General features: G+C 38.0%; 2 protein-coding genes across 13 annotated transcripts in view; one reads left to right on the top strand and one right to left on the bottom strand.

Moving 5' to 3' along the window:
- LOC137239477 (ADAMTS-like protein 3) overlaps positions 1-26,723 on the bottom strand; it is a 1,132,820-nt gene that overhangs the window by 84,796 nt on the left and 1,021,301 nt on the right. For 10 of the 12 annotated variants that reach the window (XR_010949389.1, XR_010949386.1, XR_010949388.1 and 7 more), the window contains 4 exons: positions 26,129-26,233; positions 20,974-21,317; positions 18,679-18,850; positions 15,883-16,027 (listed from right to left, as the gene is read on the bottom strand). Coding sequence is in view for 1 of the 12 variants with exons in the window: in XM_067764811.1 (XP_067620912.1) it covers positions 10,065-10,084; positions 15,883-16,027; positions 18,679-18,850; positions 20,974-21,317; positions 26,129-26,233 (786 nt within the window). In the remaining 11 variants the exon portion in view is untranslated. Of the gene's footprint in view, positions 1-9,104; positions 10,085-15,882; positions 16,028-18,678; positions 18,851-20,973; positions 21,318-26,128; positions 26,234-26,723 lie in introns of those variants that run through there. The other 2 variants (XM_067764811.1, XR_010949391.1) reach the window with 2 other exon arrangements.
- The window catches only part of LOC137239479 (uncharacterized), a 105,926-nt gene that overhangs the window by 49,685 nt on the left and 29,518 nt on the right, over positions 1-26,723 (top strand). The window lies entirely within an intron of this gene.

The following is a 26,723-nucleotide window of genomic DNA, read 5'->3' as shown; positions in this document are numbered from 1 at the left end:
ATATTCATAACGCCCAATTCGTAACCATATTTTCACTTAATCATAGATTAATGTATAAATATTTGCATCGCTTATTGGTGGCTTAACCTGAAAAATGTCACAACTTTATAAAATAGAAAATACTGTTACGAATATTAGCAACACTAAGGGTACTGTCATCTCTAAGCCGATGCTAAGCAGTGACTTGTGTGCACATCAATAATTCAATCATTATGTCTACACATATGTACGTATACGCAGCGGAGAAGCAACGCACAAACACATGCAGATATCTTATGTGAGATGCTCCCAAAAGTATGCAATTATAATTGCGGAAGTGTCGCTCACAACTACACGCGCATATGAGAGCTACACACGTGCATCTGTAGTTATAATAATATACCAGTAACTAAGTAAATTCTGGAAGCGCCTAGAAGATGCAACGAGGAAATCACACAGTATAAAAGCAGCAGCAGTAGAGGCGCGACAATCAGTTTCATTTAAGCAGGCTATTAGTTGTAAAGTATCAGTGTTATTGTGAAGTACTTTAATAAAGGCCATTTTGCATTATTAAATATTGGAGTTATTTATTCAACAGTTTAGTGATTCGAACTTAGCAGAAGGTAGCAAATAAGAGGATTTGCAGTAAATTCGTTACAATAAGAAAAATTTCAAATCGAAAAATACAATCCTCAAAATGTGAATAAATTCGCCATTGCTAAAATTTATAGATTATGGATATGGTGCAAAACCAAAAACTAATTGGTTGGCTATGGTATCGTTATGATTATGAGGCGTTATTCAATAGCTTCAATTACCGATTAGATTAACTTGCATATAATTCGTTGGATCAGCTGTTTTACAGAGTTTGCCAGGACCTTAAAGTAGTCATTCCGCAATTTTGTTTTCATACCTTGATCTATTCGTACACGAGGGAACTTTAAAGTTGTTATCATAGTTTGGTCTCACAACTTAATTCATTTACATGCCTCACACTTTCATTGCATAAAATAAAAAATATTTATTTACTCACTATTATAACAATTTATTTGTACATAATAAAAGCAAAAAAATATCATAATTTCAACTGATATCAACTGATATTCCAATCAATAGTTAATCTATAACACCCTGCCTTCTCACATACTCATGTATAAAAAATCGAACAAATCGATTCGTTAAATTTATAAATTCACACCTATAAGCATTTTCATATTTATAACAGTTTTTTTGAGTCACCACAACAAGTTCTGGCTTATGAAAGCGTCCTGCTCCACAATCTTCAGCACCCAAATCATCCGGACCACATGTAACATATATGACGCCTCCTGCTCCAGAATCTTTCAAACTCAAATCTACCTCATCACATGTAGCATATATTAACACTCGTGTTCTAAGATTCCCATGTCCATTCCACCATTCTGTTAATTCCACTATCTTCTTTGTTAGAAAAGAAGAACGATTTATACCATTTTCATTGTCAAAAAGCCATCTTCTAACATCCAAAAAAGTGTCCGTTGATAAAGGGATATAGGCAATACCTATTATTCTTACTGCATCATTCAGTTCAAATCGTCTTTCCACTTTAAGCACAGCTATATTTATATCAGGATCACTATGTACATGCACCACACCGACTCGTTGCCCTTCTTCTCTGTATATATCGGTTACGCCAGCAAGAACGGAGAATCCATCACAAGGTACATCTTTTACGCAACTCGCAGTAGTAAGCACCAATATAATATTGATTATGGAACCAACACATTTATATTCGTTGTTAATAAATATTGCCACTGAATGTGGGCTTTGACGTATACTTATAGAGCCAGGTGGAGTGACAAATTGTGCATCCGTATAGCTTAAAATGCAACTAAGCAGGACCAACAGCAGTGCGAACTTATTTTGTAGATTCATTTTACTTAGTTTAAAACCTTTTCTACCACTTTTAAAGTATCAAGTACACCGAGACTCATTTTGTTGGCGCTATTTATACCCAATTGGGTTGTGTAAATAAAAATAAGATTTCAGGAATTTGAAATAACAAAATTACATACAAACTTAGGTTAAGCCTACTCAAGGTCAAGTTGTTATACTCCGCGCGCTTTGCCCATAGAGTCTATTAACTTTGGTAACATAACGGGCATAAACGAATCGAGATAAAAACAGACTTCCATATATCAAAATGCTGAGGATGAAAATAGGAGTTGATATAGCCATGTCCGTCCATCCGTCCGTCTACCTGTCGGTGCACACGATAACTTGCGTAAATATTGAGAATAAAATATCGCAATTTGTTTTCTGGATTTCTTGGCACTCATATCCCATTGCTATTAAAAATGACACAAGTCGGATGGTAACCACGCCCACTTTTTACATATAAAACATTTTGGAAAACGCATAAAACCTGATTATTTAGCAAATAATTTCTCTAGAATGTTAAAATTTGATGTGTGGACCGTTATTAGGACACTTGTATCATAACAAAATTCGACAGAGAGATTGCTTTTACTATAGAGAATGCTTCGAGGAAAAATCAGCGAGATCGGTGTGAGGACCACGCCCATTTTTATATAAAAGATTTTAAAAAGGGTTGCGGACGAATAAAATTAGCTATATCATTGCAAGGAAGAGCTTTATATCAATGGTGTTACCAGAAAAAGGAAAAAAAATTAATTTTTTTGGCACCGCCCCTTTTATGACCAAACAATTTTCTTTGTTTCGGAAGCCATAACTCGAAGAAAAATTTAAAATTTCCTTATCGCAGAAAATATTTCTAGGAAAAATGGATGGGATCAGTTAAAAAACACGCCCCTTTTATATAAAAGGTGTTTAAAAGGGTCGTAGACTAGAATAAAAACCTAAATCTTAGCTAAAAATAGTTTTGTATCAATGATATTTCACTTATCAAGTTTCGTAACAAAGTTCGAAAAAGTAATTTATCTGAAAGTACAATTCGGATTCACACTGAGTGTATAATATTTGGTTACACCCAAACTTAGACACCCTTCCTTGTTATTCTCAGTTGAACAGGGCTCACAGAGTATATTAACTTTGATTGGATAACGGTTGGTTGTACAGGTATAAAGGATTCGAGATAGATATAGACTTCCATATATCAAAATCATCAGTATCGAAAAAAAATTTGATTGAGCCATGTCCGTCCGTCCGTTAACACGATAACTTGAGTAAATTTTGAGGTATCTTGATGAAATTTGGTATGTAGGTTCCTGGGCACTCATCCCAGATCGCTACTTAAAATAAACGATATAGGACTATAACAACGCCCACTTTTTCGATATCTAAAATTTCGAAAAACACAAAAAGTGCGATAATTCATTACCAAAGACAGATAAAGCGATGAAACTTGGTAGGCGAGTTGAACTTATGACGCAGAATAGAAAATTAGTAAAATTTTGGACAATGGGCGTTGCACCGCCCACTTTTGAAAGAAGGTAATTTAAAAGTTTTGCAAGCTGTAATTTGGCAGTCGTTGAAGATATCATGATAAAATTTGACAGGAACGTTACTTCCATTACTATATGTGTGCCTAATAAGAATTTGCACAATCGAATGAAGAACACGCCCACTTAAAAAAAAAAATTTTTTTAAAAGTCAAATTTTATGAAAAAATTCAATATCTTTACAGTATATAAGTAAATTATGTCAACATTCAACTACAGTAATGATATAGTGCAAAAAAATACAAAAATAAAAGAAAATTTCAAAATGGGCGTGGCTCCGCCCTTTTTCATTTAATTTGTCTAGAATACTTTTAATGCCATAAGTCGAACAAAAATGTACCAATCCTTGTGAAATTTGGTAGGGGCTTAGATTCTAGGACGATAACTATTTTCTGTGAAAAAGGGCGAAATCGGTTGAAGCTACGCCCAGTTTTTATACACAGTTGGCCGTCTGCCCTTCCGCTCGGCCCCTAATACGATAAATTGAGCAAAAATCGATATATCTTTACTAAACTCAGTCCAGGTACTTATCTGAACTCACTTTGTATTGGTATAAAAAATGGCCGAAATCCGACTCTGACCACGCCCACTTTTTCGATATCGAAAATTACGAAAAATGAAAAAAATGCCATAATTCTACACCAAATACGAAAAAAGGGATGGAACATGGTAATTGGATTTGTTTATTGACGCAACATTTAACTTTAGAAAAAAACTTTGTAAAATGGGTGTGCACCTACTATATTAAGTAGAAGAAAATGAAAAAGTTCTGCAGGGCGAAATCAAAAGCCTTGAAATCTTGGCAGGAATACTGTCCGTGGTATTACATATATAAATAAATTAGCGGTACGCGACAGATGATGTTCTGGGTCACCCTGGTCCACATTTTGGTCGATATCTCGAAAACGCCTTCACATATACAACTAAGGGCCACTCCCTTTTGAAACCCTAATTAATACCTTTAATTTGATACCCATATCGTACAAACACATTATAGTGTCACCCCTGGTCCACCTTTATGGCGATATCTCGTAAAGGCGTCCACCTATAGAACTAAAGCCCACTCCGTTTTAAAATACTCATTATCACCTTTCGTTTGATACCCATATCGTAGAAACAAATTCTAGAGTCACCCCTGGTCCACCTTTATGGCGATATCTCGAATAGGCGTCCACCAATACAACTAAGGCCCACTCCCTTTTAAAATACTCATTAACACCTTTCATTTGATACCCATATCGTAGAAACAAATTCTAGAGTCACCCCTGGTCCACCTTTATGGCGATATCTCGAGAAGGCGTCCACCAATAGAACTAAGGCCCATTCCCTTTTAAAATACACATTAACACCTTTCATTTGATACCCATATCGTAGAATCAAAATTCTAGAGTCACCCCTGGTCCACCTTTATGGCGATATCTCGAAAAGGAACCAACCTATAGAACTAAGGCCCACTCCCTTTTAAAATACTCATTAACACCTTTCTTTTGATACCCATATTGTACAAATGCATTCTAGAGTCACCCCTGGTCCACCTTTATGGCGATATCTCGAAAAGGCGTCCACCAATACAACTATGGCCCACTCCCTTTTAAAATACTCATTAACACCTTTCTTTTGATACCCATATTGTACAAATGCATTCTAGAGTCACCCCTGGTCCACCTTTATGGCGATATCTCGAAAAGACGTCCACCAATACAACTAAGGCCCACTCCCTTTTAAAATACTCATTAACACCTTTCTTTTGATACCCATATCGTAGAAACAAATTCTAGAGTCCCCCTGGTCCACCTTTATGGAGATATCTGGAAAAGGCGTCCACCAATAGAACTAAGGCCCCCCCTTTTTAAAATACTCATTAACACCTTTCATTTGATACCCTTATCGTACAAACAAATTCTAAAGTCACCCCTGGTCCACCTTTATGGAGATATCTCGAAAAGGCGTCCACCAATAGAACTAAGGCCCACCCCTTTTAAAATACTCATTAACACCTTTCATTTGATACCCATATAATACAAACAAATTCTAGAGTCACCCCTGGTGCGCCTTTATGGCGATATCTCGAAAAGGAATCCACCTATAGAACTAAGGCCCACTCCCTTTTAAAATACTCATTAGCACCTTTCATTTGATACCTATATCGTAGAAACAAATTCTAGAGTCACCCCTGGTCCACCTTTATGGCGATATCTCGAAAAGGAATCCACCTATAGAACTAAGGCCCACTCCCTTTTAAAATACTCATTAACACCTTTCATTTGATACCCATATCGTAGAAACAAATTCTAGAGTCACCCCTGGTCCACCTTTATGGCGATATCTCGAAAAGGAATCCACCTATACTACTAAGGCCCACTCCCTTTTAAAATACTCATTAACACCTTACATTTGATACCCATATCGTAGAAACAAATTCTAGAGTCAGCCCTGGTCCACCTTTATGGCGATATCCTTAAATGTCGTCCACCTATAGAACTATGGCCCACTCCCTTTTAAAATACTCATTAACACCTTCCATTTGATACACATGTCATACAAATACCTTCCAGGGTTACCCTAGGTTCATTTTCCTACATGGTGATTTTCCCTTATTGTGTCTCCATAGCTCTCAACTGAGTATGTAATGTTCGGTTATACCCGAACTTAGCCTTCCTTACTTGTTTTTTGTTTTTTTTTTTTTAATTAGCTGAACAAATGAACAAACAAATTAAGAAATCAAACGTATTTATTAATATTCTAGCGAAATGAAATGACGCATTTTGCTATACTTTTTAAAAACAAAATTTCTTTGCAATTGTTTGTTTATTTATATGCGGGCAATTCCCAAATAAAGTCAACTACAAACCGAAAATCAAAAGTGGTCAGACTTTATTTCTATCACTTGGTATTAAAGGTCAAATATGTGTATGATTTGGAAATCAAATAGTTTATTCTTTCCCCTCATCCTGCACAGAGATACATGATTTCAAAGACAAGCTTCATCGGTTTGGCAAATTTGAATGTTTTAGTAATAAAATATGACGTCTTTTCTTTATATTGTGCGCTGTTAAACACAGATCTATAATTTTTCTTTTAATACAATTTTGTCTATACTTTTATTTAGCAGTAAAAAAACTTTGGAAAACGGAGGTTCTATAAATTGATCCTTCCCTTATTCTCATTATTTTCCTAGTAAGAAAACGTCGACTTGAAATTAAAAAAGCTTTCAGATGTTAAATAGGTCTGTGTACTAAACTTTTTCCGGAAACTTCGGATAAAATTCTTATTGGTGTCTAAACTTTATCAAGTCCATTACCTCTCTTCCATTAGTTGATCCATATATTGGCCTATAACTTTATTTCTCTTTAGCCAACGAACAAAACTTATATGTTGTCAGAAAGAGGGCATTTTGTTAATTAATTCTTGGAGATGTTAGAGAAATCTTACAAAATATGACAAAATTTTAAATTGTTGTATCTCCCTTTTAATTTACACATACAAAGGATTATCTAAGGAAAATCTAAAATCAGTTGTGATTTTATCAAGAAATGAATTTAAAAGATTAATGTAAGTTTTATTGGTGTATTCAACAATTTCATATGAAGACAAAAGAAAACAGTACAAAGTAAGTAGCTCGCATTTTTCTTGTGAATCTTATCTGCTTAAAAAAAAAATATATACATATATATATATATTTGTCGACTAGAAATAGTTAAATGGGAGTATTTATCCAAATTTCAATGGATTTATTATATTCGTGAGTTTCTCCCAAAGAATATATTTTCAATGTCATTTGTAATTCATTGAGAAAAATTGTCGCGTCCGGTTATGAAAAGGGGGTTTTAGGGTCTTAGCCAGGACTTTGAGAGCGTATTCGAAATTCCAGGTATGCAGATTTTGTTTACTCTACTAGACATAAAACTTGATGTCTCGTAAAGAAAATATTTTCTATGTCATTTAGTGTAATTCATTGAGCAAAAAATTGTCGCGTTCGTAACCGTACTTAAGGTTATATCCAGCGTTTTAAAAGGATATATCAGATTTTCGGTTACGGGCATTGGGTCTTTATTTCACCTTCTGTCTCTCATTTAAGGAATGTAAAATCTTAAATCCGAACCTCATCATATATGGTCATATAAATGTACTTATATTGTAATATCCGCTCAGTCCGCTGCTTATGTTCTCTTTTATGCAGGTTGAAATGAGTGCGATTGTCGTGTACGTAACCAAGGACTTGCCCATATGTATTTGCTAAGTGTGTTACCAAGTTGGCATGTGTACAATGAACGTATTTTTAATTAAAAGTACATATTAGCTTTATTAATTAGTTTTGTCTGTTTTCAATTTGGTAATATTCCATCGTACACTACTACAAAACCAGAGTTTGGAGCAGTGCACTAAATTTTGACTAACAACACTTACAGCTTAAGTGGGCTGACAAATTAAATGGATTTACACTAAAATGACAGCCCTTGGTAGGGAAAAATCCCGAGTTTTGGGAAGCTGCCCTCCCTATCCCAACTGATGCCCGTCAAGGGGAGCATGCTTTCCGGCAACATTTTCCGGCGGAAGCCGCAACTCTAGCTAGAGAATGTGGCCTCATAAGACAGCACGACCCCGGCGACCGCCAAATAAGGAATATAAACCAACGCATCAGATTACTTGTACATGAACACAAGCGGGCGAAATGGGAGGAGCACTTAAAGAATTTTAACCTCTCTGCCGGTGTAGGTAAGCTTTGGTCCACCGTAAAATCCCTATCGAACCCGACTAAGCACAATGACAAAATCTCCATCGCCTTTGGCGATAAAGTGCCGTCGGATGCGGAAAAATCCGCGAGCGCTTTTTGCCGACAATATATAATGCATTCTACGGTTGACAAAGTCAGACGGCGGGCCAACAGACGCGCACGCAGGCATAAATACAGCGCGTCCCCAATTAGCATCATCGCCAAAGAGGTTGAAGATGCCATCGCCTAAACCATATAAACCGTCTGGGCCTAGACGGCATAGCCATGCCGATGCTTAAAAGCCTAGGCAAAGAGGGATTTATTTATCTAATGCATGTCTTCAACTTATCCCCATCCACCTTTGTCATCCCCGACAAATGGCCGAGGTGATTCCGTTATTAATCCTGGGAAACCACATAACATAGGAGATTCTTATCGTCCGATATCTCTCCTATCGCCAGTAGCCAAGACACTTGAAGCCATTCTGCTTCCCTACTTCAATGCAAATTTGCGTCTTGCCAATCATTGCGCATTAAACCAAAACCCCCACCATAGGACAGTACTCGTTGCGCTAGACCTGTCAAAAGCTTTTTATACGGTCAACCACGGCACGTTACTGCAAGACCTGTTAGGGTCACCCTTTCCCCCAAGTATCTAAAGGTGGGCCGCAAATTATCTGTCTGGTCGGCAAGCATCGGTGAAATTCAGGAACATAGCATCGGTGAAATTCCGGAACATAACATACAAACCAAGAAGAATTAAACAAAGGATGCCACAGGGTGGTGTCCTATCCCCACTTCTACAACATAAAACTATTGCCATATACCAATATATGATCTTGAAAACAGTATCGAGACCGTCCAGAAAATAATCTTTGAATAGTCCCAACAAATCGCGAAATCTATTACCTTATACCCTGGGACCCAATACGGATGTACTCTTCTCTTTCTGATAGTTAGCAGCGAACGAAGCTAACTGGTGGCAGCAAAAGAGACGAACAAGAAGCGAGAGAGTTGAGTTGTACTTTTACCGGCAAAGTAGAAAGATCCATCATGTCTTAAACTAAATTCATTATATTAAACTTTGTATCTCTTTTTTAACATTTTGTTGAAGACTTGAGTCGAATATACATATACACACACACAATATTAATATATATAATACTTACATTTTAATACTTACCTTAAATTTGTAATATATACCTACCCTTTTTAATTATGTATAGACATTTCAGAAATACTTACCCTTACTTGAAATACTTACCATTCAGAAATATTTAATTGTATAAAATCACATACTCATACTCATACTCATATTTTACATTCACCCTGTATCGATTTAGTAAGCTACCGTTTGCCTAAAATATGCAGATTTAAGAAATGCATACATATTTTCCTATTTACCTATTTATATACTTACCGTTTTTCTCTCTCCTTAAGTTAAAAAGTAAGCGGTCCAACTGAATGCATTTAAGTTAGTTGTTCGCCATCAGCCTAACTATATTGACGCCTCTAAAATTAAATGAACCTAAAATCGCGTCAAAGATACATACCTACTAAATAAATAAAAGTGTTAAATCCCAAATCGCTGAAACAAAGACTTAAATAATAAACATTAATATTAATAAAGTTTATATTTATATATATACAAACCGAAAGTTATCGCATTGTTTTATTTCTTTCGCAGTGAACTGCTTCCCCCTTATCTCCCGTGTGCACATACCCCACATAGTGCATTTTTATACACATTTATATATATTTGAAATCAGAAATGCTGTCTCTCAGAATGCAGACCAAGCGGCCAGTGTCTCGTGATTGTGGTAGTGATCCTAAACATATCTTTTTTATAGTAGGTAGTATTGCTGGCATATGCTGATGGCAATGATATCATCGGCCTGACAACCCGCGCCGTTAGTTCTGCGTACTCCAAACTGGAAAAAGAAGCGGTAGAGATCGGTTTGATGGTAAATAACAAAGTATCTGCTGTCATCGAGCAAAGAGATATGCGCCTTGGCAACCACGTTACTGTTGGCAACCATAATTTCGAAATAGTAAAAAACTCCGTTTATTTGGGAACCAGCATCAACGCTAATAACAACATCAGCTCTTAAATCCTGCTAAGAATTACTCTTGCCAATAAATGCTACTTTGAACTAGGTAGGCAATTGAAAAGTAAAGTCCTCTCTCGGTAAACGAAAATCATGCTCTACAAGTCAGTTTTCGTACCCGTCGTGCTATATGGTGCAGAAGCATGGACGACGACAACATCAGATGAAGCGGCTTTGGAAGTGTTCGAGAGAACAGTTCTTCGAAAGATTTAGAGACCTCTACGCGTTGGCGATGGCGTTTACCGAAGGAGATTTAATGATGAGCTGCACGAGCTTTACGCAGACATCAACATAGACCAGCGAATTAAAACGCAGCGGCTGCGCTGGCTAGGCCAAGTTATGCGAAGGAAAGATGAAGCAGAGGTAGAGGGCGGCCCCAACTTCGCTGGAAGGACCAAGTGGAAAACGTTTTAAACTCCCATGGTGTGACCAATTGGCGCCGGTTGGCAGCGAGGATGAGCGACTGGCGCAACTTGTTAGACAGTCATAACCGTTTAAACGGTTAAGCGCCATATAAGTGAGTATTTCTTTTCTTTTTTTTTTTTTTGTTTAAATAAAAATTTGCTACTTGGTTGATATTTCATTTGTTGTGTTCTCATTGAACGAACTCAGAAATAATCGCAAGTCAAATACGATATTTCCAGGGACGCATTGAGCACATTTTTGGTTGCAGTATAAGTACATCTTATACCTTTAATGAAAATAAAGTTTTTCTTTCATGTCACGCTAAATAATGTATAAAGAAATATTTCTAGGACCAGAGTGAGCATTTAATTTATTATTACTCAAAACTTAAGCTGCAATTAGAGGAGGTTTTTAGTCGGGGTGACCTTAGTCCTCAGCAAATACTTATATAAGCTGTCATGGCAAAAACATTTCGGTCCAAGCTTTTCTGAAAGCCGACGGCCTCTTATACGGTGGTCCCGTAAACAAATCATACACACAATTAGTCATGCAAATGAAAGCTTAAGAGCCGCTTAGTGAGGGCATACAATAAAATCACTACCAGCCAGACACAGCATCCCACATCGCCAGTTATGGCATTAATGATATTTTACTGCTATTTAAGCACACATTTAATTACGTTAATTTGTTGTGCGCAGCCATAGCAATATTAATTTTTAAAATTTCCAGCATATTTCACTTATCCACGACAATTAAAATCGCATTATTGTACCGCACTAAAGTAGTTGGGTGCAAAAGTTTTTATGGTAAATGTGAAGGGCCACAATATTTGTAAGGTCAACCCGTTAGTAAATTTGATTGCGTAGAAATGAAAGATGAGCTATTTAAATAGTTAATGACAGGCACCTTGTAAACTAAAGTGGGTAACTACGTCTTTTATGTAATAACTCCTCATAGAAAACTGCGATTTGAAAACGAGTTTTTACATCTTAAAGCTAAGCTATTTGGGGTGGTCATTTGCAATATACATAATGTGAAGAAATCTATAATAGCTTAAACAGGCAGTTAAATTTTTAAATACTTATTGGCTTTTCTTCTGTAAAAAAATATATTTGACTAGTTTTAATTACCAAATTTAAACAGTAGTCACATTTTTCCCAAGAAAAAAAGTTTGTGTGTTTGTTCGCTGCGAACCAAACGTCCAAACAAGCCTTCAGCGGGAGGATTTCACCACAATTTCGATGAAAAAATAGTAGGAAATAAGTGTAAAACATGAACAGATATAAATGTATTCAAATTTGCATGAAAGTTTTTTCTAATCGTGTTGCCAGGTCAAATGCAACGAACCCGATTTAGAACGCATACTCTCTAAGTTTGTGTCCGTTTATCTACTCATCTTCTAATAAATTTTAATCAACCCATAAACTTCGAAATCATGTAGCCGATATGTGGATAGCTTCATGGAAACCCGAAGAAAAGCTTTTATCCTGGTATCGGACCAGGGATTTGATTTTTTTAAAGGTTTAGTACGTATCTTGCCTTTCGCCTGGATAAGCAAAACACGACGAAATGCGTAACAATGCAGTGGGCGATAATTTACACACCCCTCCCCAATTATTTTAATTTTGTTTTCACACTCGAAAAACGATTCAAGTTAATTTCATTTTTTTTTTGTAGCACATTTGCTGTCATGGAAACGCAATTTTATGTAATGCAGCAAATGTGGCTATATAAAACATATGTGCACATTTGTGCAAATATGGCTAATTTGTTGCAATATTTTAGCTAAAGATGTATATGGCGAAAAGCCGATATCGGCATTCTGCCATTTTCAGTGTAATGTTTCGTCTGAGCTGTTGCTGCGGTTCGCCTTATATATTTATAGTTCGTAGGTGCATGTGCAGATATTGTAAAATTGTATGTTTGAGTTTGTATATGTGTGTGTTATGTGTTCATTCAGAAACGGGATGGTTTTCACAGATCAACTTGTGTTGTTAGATGAGTAAGGTAGATGTCACTATTTTTAGTCGTTTGATCTTTTTTGTGTAGGAAAAACAGGACGACAAGTAAGAACGAGGTACTGAGAATACAATAAATATTACAACAAGAAAATATGGAATCCAAACATCAATAAAACAGTCAAGTTGCTGCAAATACAAGAGAAAATTCGAGAACTAAACGTACTCGAAGATATGGAAATATACAATAATAAGAGAACAGGCAAACCCAATATTTGAACCTTTAAAACTTGTTAAAACCGAAAAAAAATTATCACGCAGGTATAACAAGACAAACACGCATCAAACAAACAAAAAACAGTGACAATGAACCAAATCAACAAACACACACAAAACGACAAACAACTGAAATTACTGACTTCTACCTGCATCAACTAACCATACAAGTTGATCAGTGAAAATCATCCATGTTTGTTTGTTTAACGGTGTGTTCAATTTATGCCTAATATTTAAGAATTCATGAGCTTAACACCGGCTTATAATAGTTGAATATTATTTTGTTTCTTTTAAGACAACAAAAAAAAATATATTTACTGGCATATTGCGACGATGCCATTTCTAAAACCGCCACATAATCATCATCAGGCAATTTCGTAATGTTATCAGAGGTTTAACCGAGATTCGAACCGAGAATCACACGGTGAAACAGCAGTTTGTTTTTATTTTCTTGCTTATTTTAGTTTATATCATTTTTACACTTACAACACAATTGAGACATTCTGTCTCTATATTAATTTATGTGTTATGTAGATTTGTTTTTGTAAGGTTCCCTTTTTCGTTGCGAATGAACAAACAAACTATAAACATAAGACAAAACAACAGATCATAACGAAAAATTACACTGAAGATGGCTCAACGTCGACACCGGTTTGTTTCCAAATCAAATTAGGTCAGAGATGACGGAACATCGTTCCAATACACCTCAATTTACCACCCTTTCGGAAAATCATACGCCTTATCAACTGCATTAAAAAAGGTCAGCGAGGGCTTCAATTTCAATGAATTCCTGCAATAAGTAAAGTGCTAATAACACAGGCCGACAAAATGAGACCGATTTTTTTGACCATAAACCATACCATACTTTCCTAAAGGTTTTCGATGCGCTGAATTCAAATCTGAGAGCAGTATTTTGGCAGGCCTGTAGCTTCTTCCAGTGGGTAATTTTTTGGCTTGGCGACCATATGGGTGACGCGTAGCACGTAATCGGCTGGCTAATTGCTTTGTATGTAGTCATGGGCGTTTCTTTATCTTTTACCCAGGAACTGCCAGCGAGGGATTTGAGGATTTTGTTACGGCTCTGAATTCTCGGAACAATTGCGGCTGCGTGCTCACCAAAATGTAGATCCTGATCAAACGGCACACCCACGATTTTGGGGTGTAGGAGAGTCGGTAGCGTAGTGCCATCGACGTGGATGTGATGATGCACCTATAGTTCATATCCATAACCAAATCTGTAATATAGTAACAAACGCTCATAGCTACTATTGCCGAGCCTTAAAAAACACACTGGAGGGAACTGTCAAAAAACCGCGCTCAGAACTGCCACGGGATGTCTTCTTATGTCGCCGGAACATTATCTACACAGTAGAGATATACGCCGCCGCCGATTTTTGTCGTTTTTCACACGCCGCCGCCGAATGTTAAATTTATAGGCGCGGCGGCGGCGGCGGCGGCGCCCGGCGCGTTACTATATTTTCTACTCGTTTAAGACTTTTTAGGCCATTTATTGTTCATGTCGAAAATTGGTCGGATATAGTCGAAAGTGGTATCAACGGATGCGCATCACTGCCAGTTATAAGAAACTCTCTATCACTTCAGGATTTTGAGATATCCTAACCTAAATGTGCAAAAAACACCGTTTTTGCCTATTTTTGAGGTTATATATAAACGACAGATTTTTTTTTTAAAAGCACACATAGCATCTTAAAGAAGAAGTCTTTCTCTTACGAATGGCGTTGAGTTTGCTCAAATATTTTTTTTTCGCTAAGATAGAGCCATAGCTGTAATAATCATTTTAACAGTGATTCCATTTATATTTTCTTTTCTTCATTGTTCTTTATTACTATCCTTCTACTTCTTTTGTTAATTCTTCTTTTCACTTTTCTACGGTTTTCTTAATTTTCCCCCTTTTGTATAAAGTTTTCTTCTTTCTTTTGCTGCATTTACTGTTTCTTTTGCTTATTTTTTAATTAACTTTTTTGTTTTTGCTCTTACATGATTTATGCTCACTCACTGAGCCTGTCTCATCAAATCAATTGGGCTCAGATAAACACAACCATGTGGTCACACATGACTCGCTGGATGAACCAATATTCTACGCTTAACTATTTCTAACTAACAAATAAATCGCACTGCTGAAAATTCTCGAAATCGAATGTGGTGCGTTTTCATGGAATCACCCATTAACACGAACGTGTAAGTTCAACCGAAACACGCAACCCATATATTGGCACAAGTCGTTCGCTGGTTAAACAGAGAGCGTGTCGTAATTGTCTCCCCGCAGTGTAAACAATAACATGTGGCAGCACAACAGCAAAGCTGTCAAAAATAGGTTAGCTTCCTGTCACATTCAACAATGCCGTACCCTGCCTATCTACCAAGAGTAATTTCGCTACTCAGAATTGCCCTTGCTACCCTTGCTGTGAGAAATGCATTGTGTTAAAAAAAAAAAAATGTATGTAAGGCGCGATAACCTCCGAAGAGATCTAAGGCCGAGCTTCTCGTCCAATTTGCGCCGTGCTCCTTTTGATTTTCCCTACAAATTGGCCGGACGGGACCTACATGTTTTATGCCGACTCCGAACGACATCTGCAAGGCAGATGAGTTTTCACTGAGAGCTTTTCATGGCAGAAATACACCCGGCGCGCTAGCCAAACACTGCGGAGGGGCGACCCCGCTTAGAAAAGTTTTCTTCTAATTTAAAAACCTTATTTCTAAAATTTTGATGTTGCTTTGCCCGGGTGCGAACCCAGGGCATACGGTGTGGTAGGCGGAGCACGCTACCATCACACCACGGTGGCCTTGAGTTTATTTATTTTTATTGTTATATCAAATTATTTGCGTTTGTGTTACAAAAACATTTGAGCTCATTGTTTCAAGGATGTATTACAAGAGCTTTTGTGCATTTGTGAATATTAAATGACAGTGGAAACGTAGTTGTACATACATACATATATAATTGTTTACACTCCAACTTACCTACACCACATGTCACCGAATATTGTGTTGTTGCTGTTGTATCCCAATTGTAAAGTGGTTGCGAACAGGTGGTGCTATCGCCACCACAAACTCCACAACTGTCGATTTTTTTCGTTGAACCGGTTTTTAAATCGCAGCCAACGCGCTAAAAAGAGAGATGAGGAAATGATGAAATAAAAATTGTGAAGAAAATATTGTCTTTTTAATAGATAATAATTTATTTCAATATGATAAAAATATAAACAAACTTCCATATACAGTAAGTATATTTAACGACAATATTTCGATGCATAGTTTAAGGCGTGTAGAAAATAGCAGCTAGTCTCTTATATTATTCATTATACTTTAGGTTAATAGAGATTTTCAAAACAAATTAAAAACAACCAATTTTTTTAGTATATAAGAGGAATCCCGATTTCAAGTGATTCTTCAGCAGAATCTAAACTACTTTTGATTTTTGATTTGATCCGCCATTCAAATCAAAGATACTTTTTATTATTTTAAGTGTCTTTGATGGGGATATCTCGCCTTGCACTCACTGGCGTTATCCCAAAACGTCGACTTTTAAATGCTTGCACCCTCCCACCCATGCTGGGGTGGAGCCTTCTCGTGGTGATTTCCCTTGCACTCCATACTCCCACCGTTAACGGGTTTCGTCTTTCATTCAGGGCAAATTTTTTGATGGAGCAGGGGCTACTCTGTAGCCCAAGACCGACTATACATGACGAAGAGTCACTCCCTATATAAGGTGTTCCATGCTTTCCTTTATCGAATATGGTGGATTTAGAGAGGACAACACGATAAACGGTTTCGAAGATGAATGGAACTACGTTGCCCTATTACGGTGGCCTCCAGATACCTGGCGCGCCCTGGTTGTAATTAGCCTTACTGGGATATTAGGGGCTATGTCTCAGCTGACCTACTTTTCCCTATACTCGTGGGTACATTTATGGATTTAAATACAAATTCTAATACCAAATCTAGAGCTGGGCAGACCTCACTTCACTTGTTATCACTAAACCGGTAAATACTCTGTCCACTGACAACTAGCACAAAGAGTGCCTCAAAGCGGAGTTATGAGCAGTGAGATGGCGGACACATTAATATAACCTTAAAATTTATGGGCGTGTTACAGTGGCGTACCAGGAACTGCGCCACCAGCGACCTTGCGAGAAAAGATGCTGGGAGGACTAAGCATAGACGTAATGCTTATTTTACCTTGAAACCTTATGCAAGACTTTTTAATCGACCATTTACCGAACCCATACCCTGCGGAAACGGAGGCCAATCTGCGCTATATAAAATAGATGGTATCCGCAGATTCTTATGCACCCTGTAAAAAATGTCTATAGTCTGGCTGAATCCGAAATGGGGCGCAAAGGAATATGCGACAATAGCCAGTTTTTATATCTTTGTGCGGTTTGGAGTGGTCCCTTGATTTGAACACATCCCATTTTGAGACCATTTGTACCTGTAGCCCGAACGGGTAGTGAAAGACTGGTCCCTTTGTACCCCTACGGGTTGTGACAGGCAGGTCCTTTTTGTAACCCTACAGGTACTGTCAGAGAAATCTACGCGACAGACGAATCCTTGGCGTAGTTTCCTTGTCCAATCTGGCAGATCTTTGCAACGTCCACGTAGAAAATAAGGTTGCCGAAGATTTGTAGGTGATAGTGCCTATTTCGAGAGGTGAAAATCCTGGAAATACTAAGGAGATAGCTGTTAGGTCACACCAAAGCTCATTAGTTGGTGGTCCCTGTTAAAATTATAGTGCAGTCATCGGCGTAGAACACATTGGTAACTCCTTTTGGTGTGGAAGGTGCTCAGCTGAGTATAATAATCACAATCGGCGGTCCCATTTCTTTTCGTAATAAGATATTTCTATTTACTGCCGATTTGTGGCAGTAAACACAGAAAATGATGTAAGCTCGTATTAAATGTGTTTTATTACCGTACAAAAAACGCAAGAAAAAATCTTTCAAGATTACGCAATGTGGCACGTTTCCATGTGTGTAAAGCTGAATATAATACCATAAGTAATTACTCGTATATTTATGCTAAACAGCAACATATGCAAGAATATTTTACGTGATTTCATTTGTATTTTTGGCTGTCTGGGTAATTCCTTTAAGCCTAACAACTAATAAAAATATATGCATGCGAAAAAACTTTAGTATATTTATTACGAATGCATGCTATCACGTCATCGTAGTCACAGTTAAACATAGCTTAAAATATCTTAAGCTCTCTAGACGCTCATTTGTCCTTTTTTTCTCGTGCCTGCCAAATAACGGCAGAAGCTTTTATTTAATTAAATTTTTTTCACTGCTTCATTAACTCAACACCCACAAGTTGTACTCGTTAAAAAAAAAAAAAAATAAATGTAAGGCGCGATAACCTCCGAAGAGATCTAAGGCCGAGCTTCTCTTCCAATTTGCGTCGTGCTCCTCTTGATTTTCCCTACAAATCGGCCGGACGGGACCTACATGTTTTATGCCGACTCCGAACGGCATCTGCAAGGCAGATGAGTTTTCACTGAGAGCTTTTCATGGCAGAAATACACCCGGAGCGCTTTCCAAACACTGCCGAGGGGCGACCCCGCTTAGAAAAATTTTCTTCTAATTGAAAAACCTTATTTCTAAAATTTTGATGTTGCTTTGCCCGGGGTGTGATCCCAGGGCATACGGTGTGGTAGGCGGAGCACGCTACCATCACACCACGGTGGCCGCCAGTTGTACTCGTTTAACTGACATAATTTTTGGCGCTGATTTTTTCTAATATATTTTTGTTACTCACCTGGCATTTTCCTTGTATGCACATATCTAGGCTACCCGTACGACAGCGTGTGCCATCTTGCACGCGCGCTGATAACTGTACAATTACATGATCATCATAGTGCTCAGGATCTTCTACGCCTTCATTCTCGTTTGAAGAGCTGTCTCCCAAATGTAAATGCGCCGGGCGACCTCTGAAATTACAATAAAAAAAAGTATGAGTAAACTTTAAGCGCTTTCGTTGTTTTTACTGAAGTGTGAAAAGTTGGATATTAAACGAGGGTTTGAAATTTCTAAATACCCAGCGTCTTGAAGTTGCTTCATTTTGAATTCTTTAAATATCTTAAAAATTGCTTGGAAGATTTTGTACTTTGTCCCCTAATTGGTCATTAGACTTCCAAAGTTGGCTGATTACTTTTGACCGCACGGAAAGTATTTAGATAAAAATTGCATCCTTTTGGGAGTTCATGACTTCTGAAAATCTAGTTTTACTGTGATAGAAATATATTATTTTGAATAAAGTATAGGTGAGATTGCTCCTCGTATAAGGATTGTGATATTTTGTTTTTTAGTTTCCCAGTGCAATCCCCCAGATACTGTAGATAGTATTTTTTTTGCTTTTTTTTTTTGTATTATACACAAAATCTTGAAATTTTTAGATATTTAGCAAAAGGTTTGGTCATTTCGTAATCATGGCTCAACCGATATATTCACGTATATCAACCTCTTTGCTCTGCTTTTGCCAACCATAATTTGTTACTGATGCGCGTGGTTTGAGTAACAATCTATGGATGTGTGCTAGGTTGAACTGGCCGATCAATAAAGACCGCACATTGACTGAATGTGTCCATAGTGTGCTAGTCACGTAAGGTTTTTATATTTAAAGATCGGGTTCAATCGAGTTTGATTTCAAACTTATTTGGGTTTTTGAGCCGATTATTGTTTTTCTCTTATCACATATGCCTGCGGGAAATATTTCGGTGATTTCCGGACATTCGAAGAAGTCTTAGTTACTTGGCAACCAGTCATAAGAGCTCAAAACTATTATCAGGATCTCATGTATCACTGATACAATTGAGTAGATGTAGAGCGAGCTCCTCAAAGAACCATATTTTTGTATATTTTTGCTTTAGAAAGAAAATCCCTGAATTTATCATTTCTTGAAAGTCAAAAAATACTGCTAAGCTTTAAAGACGACCGCTCCAAGCGCACTTTCAGTCAACGATATTCTTGGAAATTACTGCCAAAAGAGTTTGTAGACCGTCATTCGGATACTTACTCTACGATTGATTGGTTGGTGGAGTACAACTAAACGTAGTGTCTGTGTTCAAAAGCATAGTGAGAGAGTCTCTGAGCCTGAAATGCAAAATTGCGACAATTGATATTTTGATCAAAATACGCAGCCAAGTCTAAGATAATCAGAAATTTTTAAGACCATACATATGTACACGGACCATTCATATGGGCATGTAAGTATTCCGTCATTATGTGTTCTAGATCGGTGCAAAAACGGAGAGAGCTTGGCGTTTTGTTAAATAACTGACCATACGGGAAATGATAGCGAGTAGCATGCCATTTACAGCATCCATATTTTGATAATTGATGAAGCTTTTCGAACAACACATTGTTTTGTCGACCTTAGTATTGGTAATATTATGGCTGTGTATATTATTGTGCTTTTGGAGATCATCCGCCAATCACATACCAGGCCGGTCATACTGAAACAGTGGTTTGTGATAGTTAAGCAGGAGCCGTAAGATGCAGTTACACCACTAGCAAATTATGGGATAAGGAGATATTTAAGGTAAGGGATGGCCTATTATAAGAAGTTAATTAAGTTTACAAATGCAAAAGATTTGAGGAGTCAAAGAAATTGTTTCCGAAGCAGTCGGACATATTCCGGAGAGTATCGAATTCAGGGTTCAGGTTTGTGATTGGACTACCGGTTTCCAGCTATGCGTCCTTGTATAAGAGCTACTCGGACAATCCCAACCCTAAATAGAACTTCCAGAAAGTACCCGGCTATCCTGCTATGACATTAGAGATTCGGATAATAGATCGCACTACCGCCATAAATTAGTGGCCGCTTTTATGTGCGCTATGGCTCATGTAACAAAACTCTCTTGAGGTTTTCACATTTACACGAATTGCATGGATCATAAATTTCACATCGATTTCAGCGCATTCGAAACAGAAAAAAAAACTGGATAGTTGCCAACAAAAATAATTGAAACGAAAGCTGGAACTCGTATTTCCAAGGATGTGCGCAATATTTGGTAGCTGGTATATGTATGTGATAATATACCTTCTTACTCACCTGCATGTTAAAGCGCATGGCTCCACATAGTCGTAGTGTGGTATCCACGTATAAAGCGTACCATCATACGATACATCATTGTAGGCTGCACATTGTTGCGCACGAAAGTCTTGTTGCTCCGGACATGATTGCATATTACAGATGCGATAGCGTACGCTTTCACCTTTGCAACCATTTGTGTTATAACAGCGGCGTATTTGTTGCATAATACCACCATCGCAAGTACGTGAACACGTCGACCAATCCGACCAACCAGACCATTGGCCATCTTTGCTGCCATCACTGCTGGAGGATGAAGATGCCGCTGAATTGCTTTTGGCACCACGCTTTTGCTGCAACATGCACTAAATTAATACATGAGAGAAAAAAGACAAAACGAAACAAAAAAAAAAAAGGCAAAGAAAACAAAACTGCATAAATGCGGAAGCGCCAAAATGTATGCTTCCGCTACGCTATACTACTACGCATGTTTACTACTACTACGGGAAATTATGTTAGATGAATCAATAAACAGTGGCGTAAGCAGAATATGGGCAAGAGGGGCCAATTGATGCCCATGGTGGATGGTCGGAAACACTTTGGCAAATGATCGCGAGAGTATCCGATCAGCTGAGACTGCCAACGACTGTGGCAAGCAGCATTGAGAAGGGTCACGACGACAATTGTCATACCGTTAGCAACATGGCGTGCTCGGGCGGTAACGGCTGGCGACGAGTGAACAACGATCTTAATAGCAATCGGAAATCTAGGCTCGGCACCAGCTCAGCGGTAATATCAAAGCGAACACCAGTAGAAAGGCAGTAGACGACGCTGCACTTACCAGCATAGAGCGAGTATTTTGTGTTTCTAATCATGTTGCTTAGGTAAGCAAAGCAAAATGGTCCATTGATAAATTAGTAAGTTTTCATGAAGCCAGTTCTATTTTCGATTTTCCTTCCTCTACATTTTCGTGTTTTTTTCTTTCTTTCCTCTCTTGCTACAAACTTTTTTTTATTTATCCAGCTTCTTCTTTCGCGTCATCTTTGCGTCTATTTTGCTTTAAGCCTCTCCTCTTCCCTTCCCCTCTATTTCACGACGACAATTGTCATACCGTTAGCAACATGGCGTGCTCGGGCGGTAACGGCTGGCGACGAGTGAACAACGATCTTAATAGCAATCGGAAATCTAGGCTCGGCACCAGCTCAGCGGTAATATCAAAGCGAACACCAGTAGAAAGGCAGTAGACGACGCTGCACTTACCAGCATAGAGCGAGTATTTTGTGTTTCTAATCATGTTGCTTAGGTAAGCAAAGCAAAATGGTCCATTGATAAATTAGTAAGTTTTCATGAAGCCAGTTCTATTTTCGATTTTCCTTCCTCTACATTTTCGTGTTTTTTTCTTTCTTTCCTCTCTTACTACAAACTTTTTTTTATTTATCCAGCTTCTTCTTTCGCGTCATCTTTGCGTCTATTTTGCTTTAAGCCTCTCCTCTTCCCTTCCCCTCTATTTCGATATCCGGTTTCTTGCCGTATTTCATCAAAACGTTCCAACGCCTGACATGTGTCTGCAATGAAGGTACTGCTCGAACTAACGCCGCCACACGCACGCTGGTGAACATTTCTTTGCAGGAGTGCTTTGGCAGAGGCAAAGGAATACAATCCCGGAATAAAGAGAGCTTGAAGGAACGATTTTAACTCACCCAACTTCCAGAGATGACATCAGAAAGCTCATTAAGTTTTAAAAGCTATTTAAATTAGAACCGGGTAACACTTCCAGATTCGAAGCGCTCCATCAGGATCACACTTTCATATAGTACGCGGGGATTTTCGGCCCCGAAACCAAGGTATACATACCACTCGAATAATAATCGACCATCTTCCTGGTCGGAGTTGTCGCCGTAATCCATTGTACAGAGTTCAACCTACAACCAACGAGGCTACAGTAATGAGAGAATCATTTTTGAATCGTATAAGAGCTAATCACACCATGTGCTTAGCTTGGGTATTGCGCCACAAATAGGCGAACGGAAACGAACAAGCGTACGGGCTGACCATACAGGTAGCGGCCGAAAAGTCTATACAAACCAAAGCGCATCATGGCGATAGGATCTCACTCAATGAGAGAGCGGTTCATGAAGAAGGATGCATGCCTCAGAGAACAATACTGGAGTGAAAGTCCAGAAATGCGGAGGGCAAAGGCAAAGATAGCAGGATACAACGCAAAGCGTTATTAAACCGCCTTCGAGTCTTACTCAAAGTTCACATGCACAAGCTAGGCAAACAGTCTAACAGCATCTGTTGATCCTGTGACAGCGAGTATTAGACTGCAGAATGATTTTCGAATGCGATGCCATTGCGTGAAGGCAAAAGATCTTTGGATCACTAAAGTCAGAAAGCAGGCAAGCACCATTTTGGACTGCCTCAGGGAGCTCGTCTTGGCCTAAATGCTTTGAAGAGAATCAGGGCACCGTAGACCTATAGTTCGCAGTATATATCCTCACTATAATCTGTCCGTCTACTTAAGCTCAATGCTGTCAAAATATTGGCCTTCTATAAAGATTTGCCCTTTCTTCAGTTTTTGCAACCTAATGAGCCCGAGCTTATATCAACACCGCCCACCTTTTTTCAATAATTCATAAAAAATAGTATCCAGTAGCTTATATGATATCTACCTAAGTATTTAGTAGTTCGGAAAATACTACGCACTTGCATTGTGACATGAGATTCTATATATGTATGTATGTATACTAATCTGGGTCGATTTATATGGACGAAAGTTAACCGATATCGCGCCATCGATTTTTCGATAGGAGTTGGGCTCAGGAAAAAAAGTTCCACTACGCACACCCAAAAAAATAATTTTCGAGTCTGCGAAAAAAAAGGCGAAAGGGTAAATTTTTCGACCAAATCATTCCCCAAAACCCAAATAATATATATATATATATATACTAGCAGACCCGGCAGACGTTGTTCTGCCATAAATTTGGCCTATCTGCACACATTTTAATAAGCTTTTTCCGTCTAACTCTGTCCTACCCCTCTAAACTTTTTCCTAACCTTTTTATTCACTCCTCCCTCCGCGTTTTTCGCTTCACCACCATCTTCGTCTCATTCTATCTCTTTCTCAGTCTCCTTCTCTCTTTTCTCTTCTCTCAAGTTTTTCTCGTTCTTCTTCATCTCTTATTGCCAGTCCCAGCGGGTGGTATGTATTTTGTTCCAGTCCCATTCCGAGTCTCAGCCCCAGTCCCACTCCGAGTCTCAGTCCCAGTCCTAGTCCTAATCCTAGTCCCAGTTCGTCTCTGGTATACTTCTCGGAAAAAAGCATCGTAAATACTAATATAGGCAAATTTATATATGAAATTCCAGGCAAATTGAATAGGACGTATGTAAATAGGTATGTGGGCATTATTAATTCTTGTCTTTATTTCGGCTTCGCATGCATATTCATCAGTTTTGCCAGGTTGATGCGACTAAATCGAATATCACAATGAAATTTAGAGCTCTCAGCAACAGCATTCATTTGATATCCATAATACACACACATTCTAGGGGTATCCGGGTCCATGTTTTGGCCTATATCCCGAAACCCTACTCACTCAGTAGTGTAAAACTTACTCTGTATTATAGCACACATCAACAGCTTTCATTTGATATCCATAATACACACACATTCTAGGGGTATCCGGGTCCATGTTTTGGCCTATATCCCGAGACTCTACTCACTCAGTAGTGTAAAACTTACTCTGTATTATAGCACACATCAACAGCTTCAATTTGATACCCATAATATAAAAAACACATTCTAGGTGTATCCGGGTCCATGTTTTGGCCTATATATCGAGACCGTAGTCACCCAGCGGTGTACAACTTACTCTGTACTAAAGCATACATCAACAGCTTCAATTTGATACCCATAATGTAAAAACATCCAGGTGTTACCCTGATCCACGTTTTGGCCTATATCTCGAGACCCTAGCCTCCCAGTTGTATGAAAATTATCCTGTACTATAGCACTCATCAACAGCTTTCATTTGATATCCATATTGTATAAACACATTCTAGGGGTACCTGGGTCCACGTTTTGGGCTATATCTCGAGACCCTAGCCTCCCAGTTATATGAAAAGTATCCTGTACTATAGCACTCATCAACAGCTTTCATTTGATATCCATATTGTATAAACACATTCTAGGGGTACCCGGGTCCACGTTTTATCTATTTCTCGAGACCCTAGTCACCCAGGGTAATGAAAATTATCCTGTACTATAGCACTCATCAACAGCTTTCATTTGATATCCATATTGTATAAACACATTCTAGGGGTACCCGGGTCCACGTTTTGATCTCAAGACCCTAGGCACGTAGCGAAAAAAAGGTAGACGTTGGCCGATTCTAAGACCTACCCAATATTCTCACAAAATTTCATGAGAATCGGTTCAGCCGTTTCGGAGGAGTTCAGCCTCTAAAACCGTGACAGAAGAATTTTATATATTAGATATTTTTTTTTTTTGTAACTGTGGTAATAACGCTGGCGATAAGTTTTTTGAAAAAAAAAATATTTTTTGGGTTTTGGGGAGTGTTTTGGTCGAAAAAATTACCCTTTCACCATTTTTTTTCGCAGGCTCGAAAATAATTTTTTTGGGTATGCGTAGTGGAACTTTTTTTCCTGAGGCCAAATCCTATCGAAAAATCGATGGCGAGATATCGGTTAATAAATCGACCGAGTCGAATGTATACAGATTAAGCGAGGTTCGGATTGTCGGCCGATTGGAACAGATCAACTCGCCTAAATATGTTTGTTTTAATGATTAAAGATACATCCTCCCCTCTGCTATTTTGGAGTGCTGCCAATATGATGATGTATATCCGAATATGCATCCGGATATAAGTGGTGTTGGGACTTGAACACCGATTTTCGAGAGCTAAAGTTTCAATGTTTCTTCGAACGGCAATCTAAGTTCTACAGTGCTCGAAAGAACAAGGAAGTTGCACTAATTTTCTATGAATACTCAATTCGCAATCTCTTACTTTCAAACGCCCTCTCGCACCATTCTGCTACGCCACTGAACTACAATAATGGAATATGTGTTAGTTAATGGTTATGTTCTTATATCATTTAATAATTATGGTTAAAAGTACTAAGTATAACTAAGTATATGTACTTTTCTTCCACTCACTTCGAGTTCATTCTCCAAATCGGAGGCTGTGTTCCACGTATCATCAAAAGCTTGACTGGCATTTAGTCGTTTCGCCACAGATGTATTCTCAATGAAAATGGTCATCTGAAAATGGAGGAATAAAAGCAATATATCAGATAGAAGTTGTTGAATAATTAAACAAAAAAGAGAGTGTAAAATTGAGTAGTAAAATTGAGTTCATTCAAAATTAGTCAACAACTTTTGTTGGCTACCGTAAAATTCAGAACTCAGTCAACACTGAGCAATAAAAATACAACAAAACAAAAGAACTTTCTGATACACTCCTACTCAAATGGGCAGGTGATGTTAAAGTACATTACTTTAAATTATTTACACCGTTATTGCACCATTACACCACCGTTACATTTATTGCTCTCACTGCTTGGTTATTTATGCTTGTTGCTTTATTTTTTTTTTGCTTTAGTTGCTTTTCGGTAGCCGCTGCTGATGGCATTTAAATAATTGATATTTGTCGTTTGCTGTCAGTCAGTAAGTCAGTTACGTTGCTACTATTTTGAGTGTAGAGCTCATAGAGGCATGGCTGTCGACTATTGAATGAGGAAGTTATTTTGTT

This window comes from Eurosta solidaginis, chromosome 2 (assembly GCF_040869045.1).
Source record: "Eurosta solidaginis isolate ZX-2024a chromosome 2, ASM4086904v1, whole genome shotgun sequence".
Classification (NCBI taxonomy): Eukaryota; Metazoa; Arthropoda; class Insecta; order Diptera; family Tephritidae; genus Eurosta; species Eurosta solidaginis.
The sequence above is the reverse complement of the archived record's forward strand: the minus strand, read 5'-3'. Positions and strand labels throughout refer to the sequence as shown.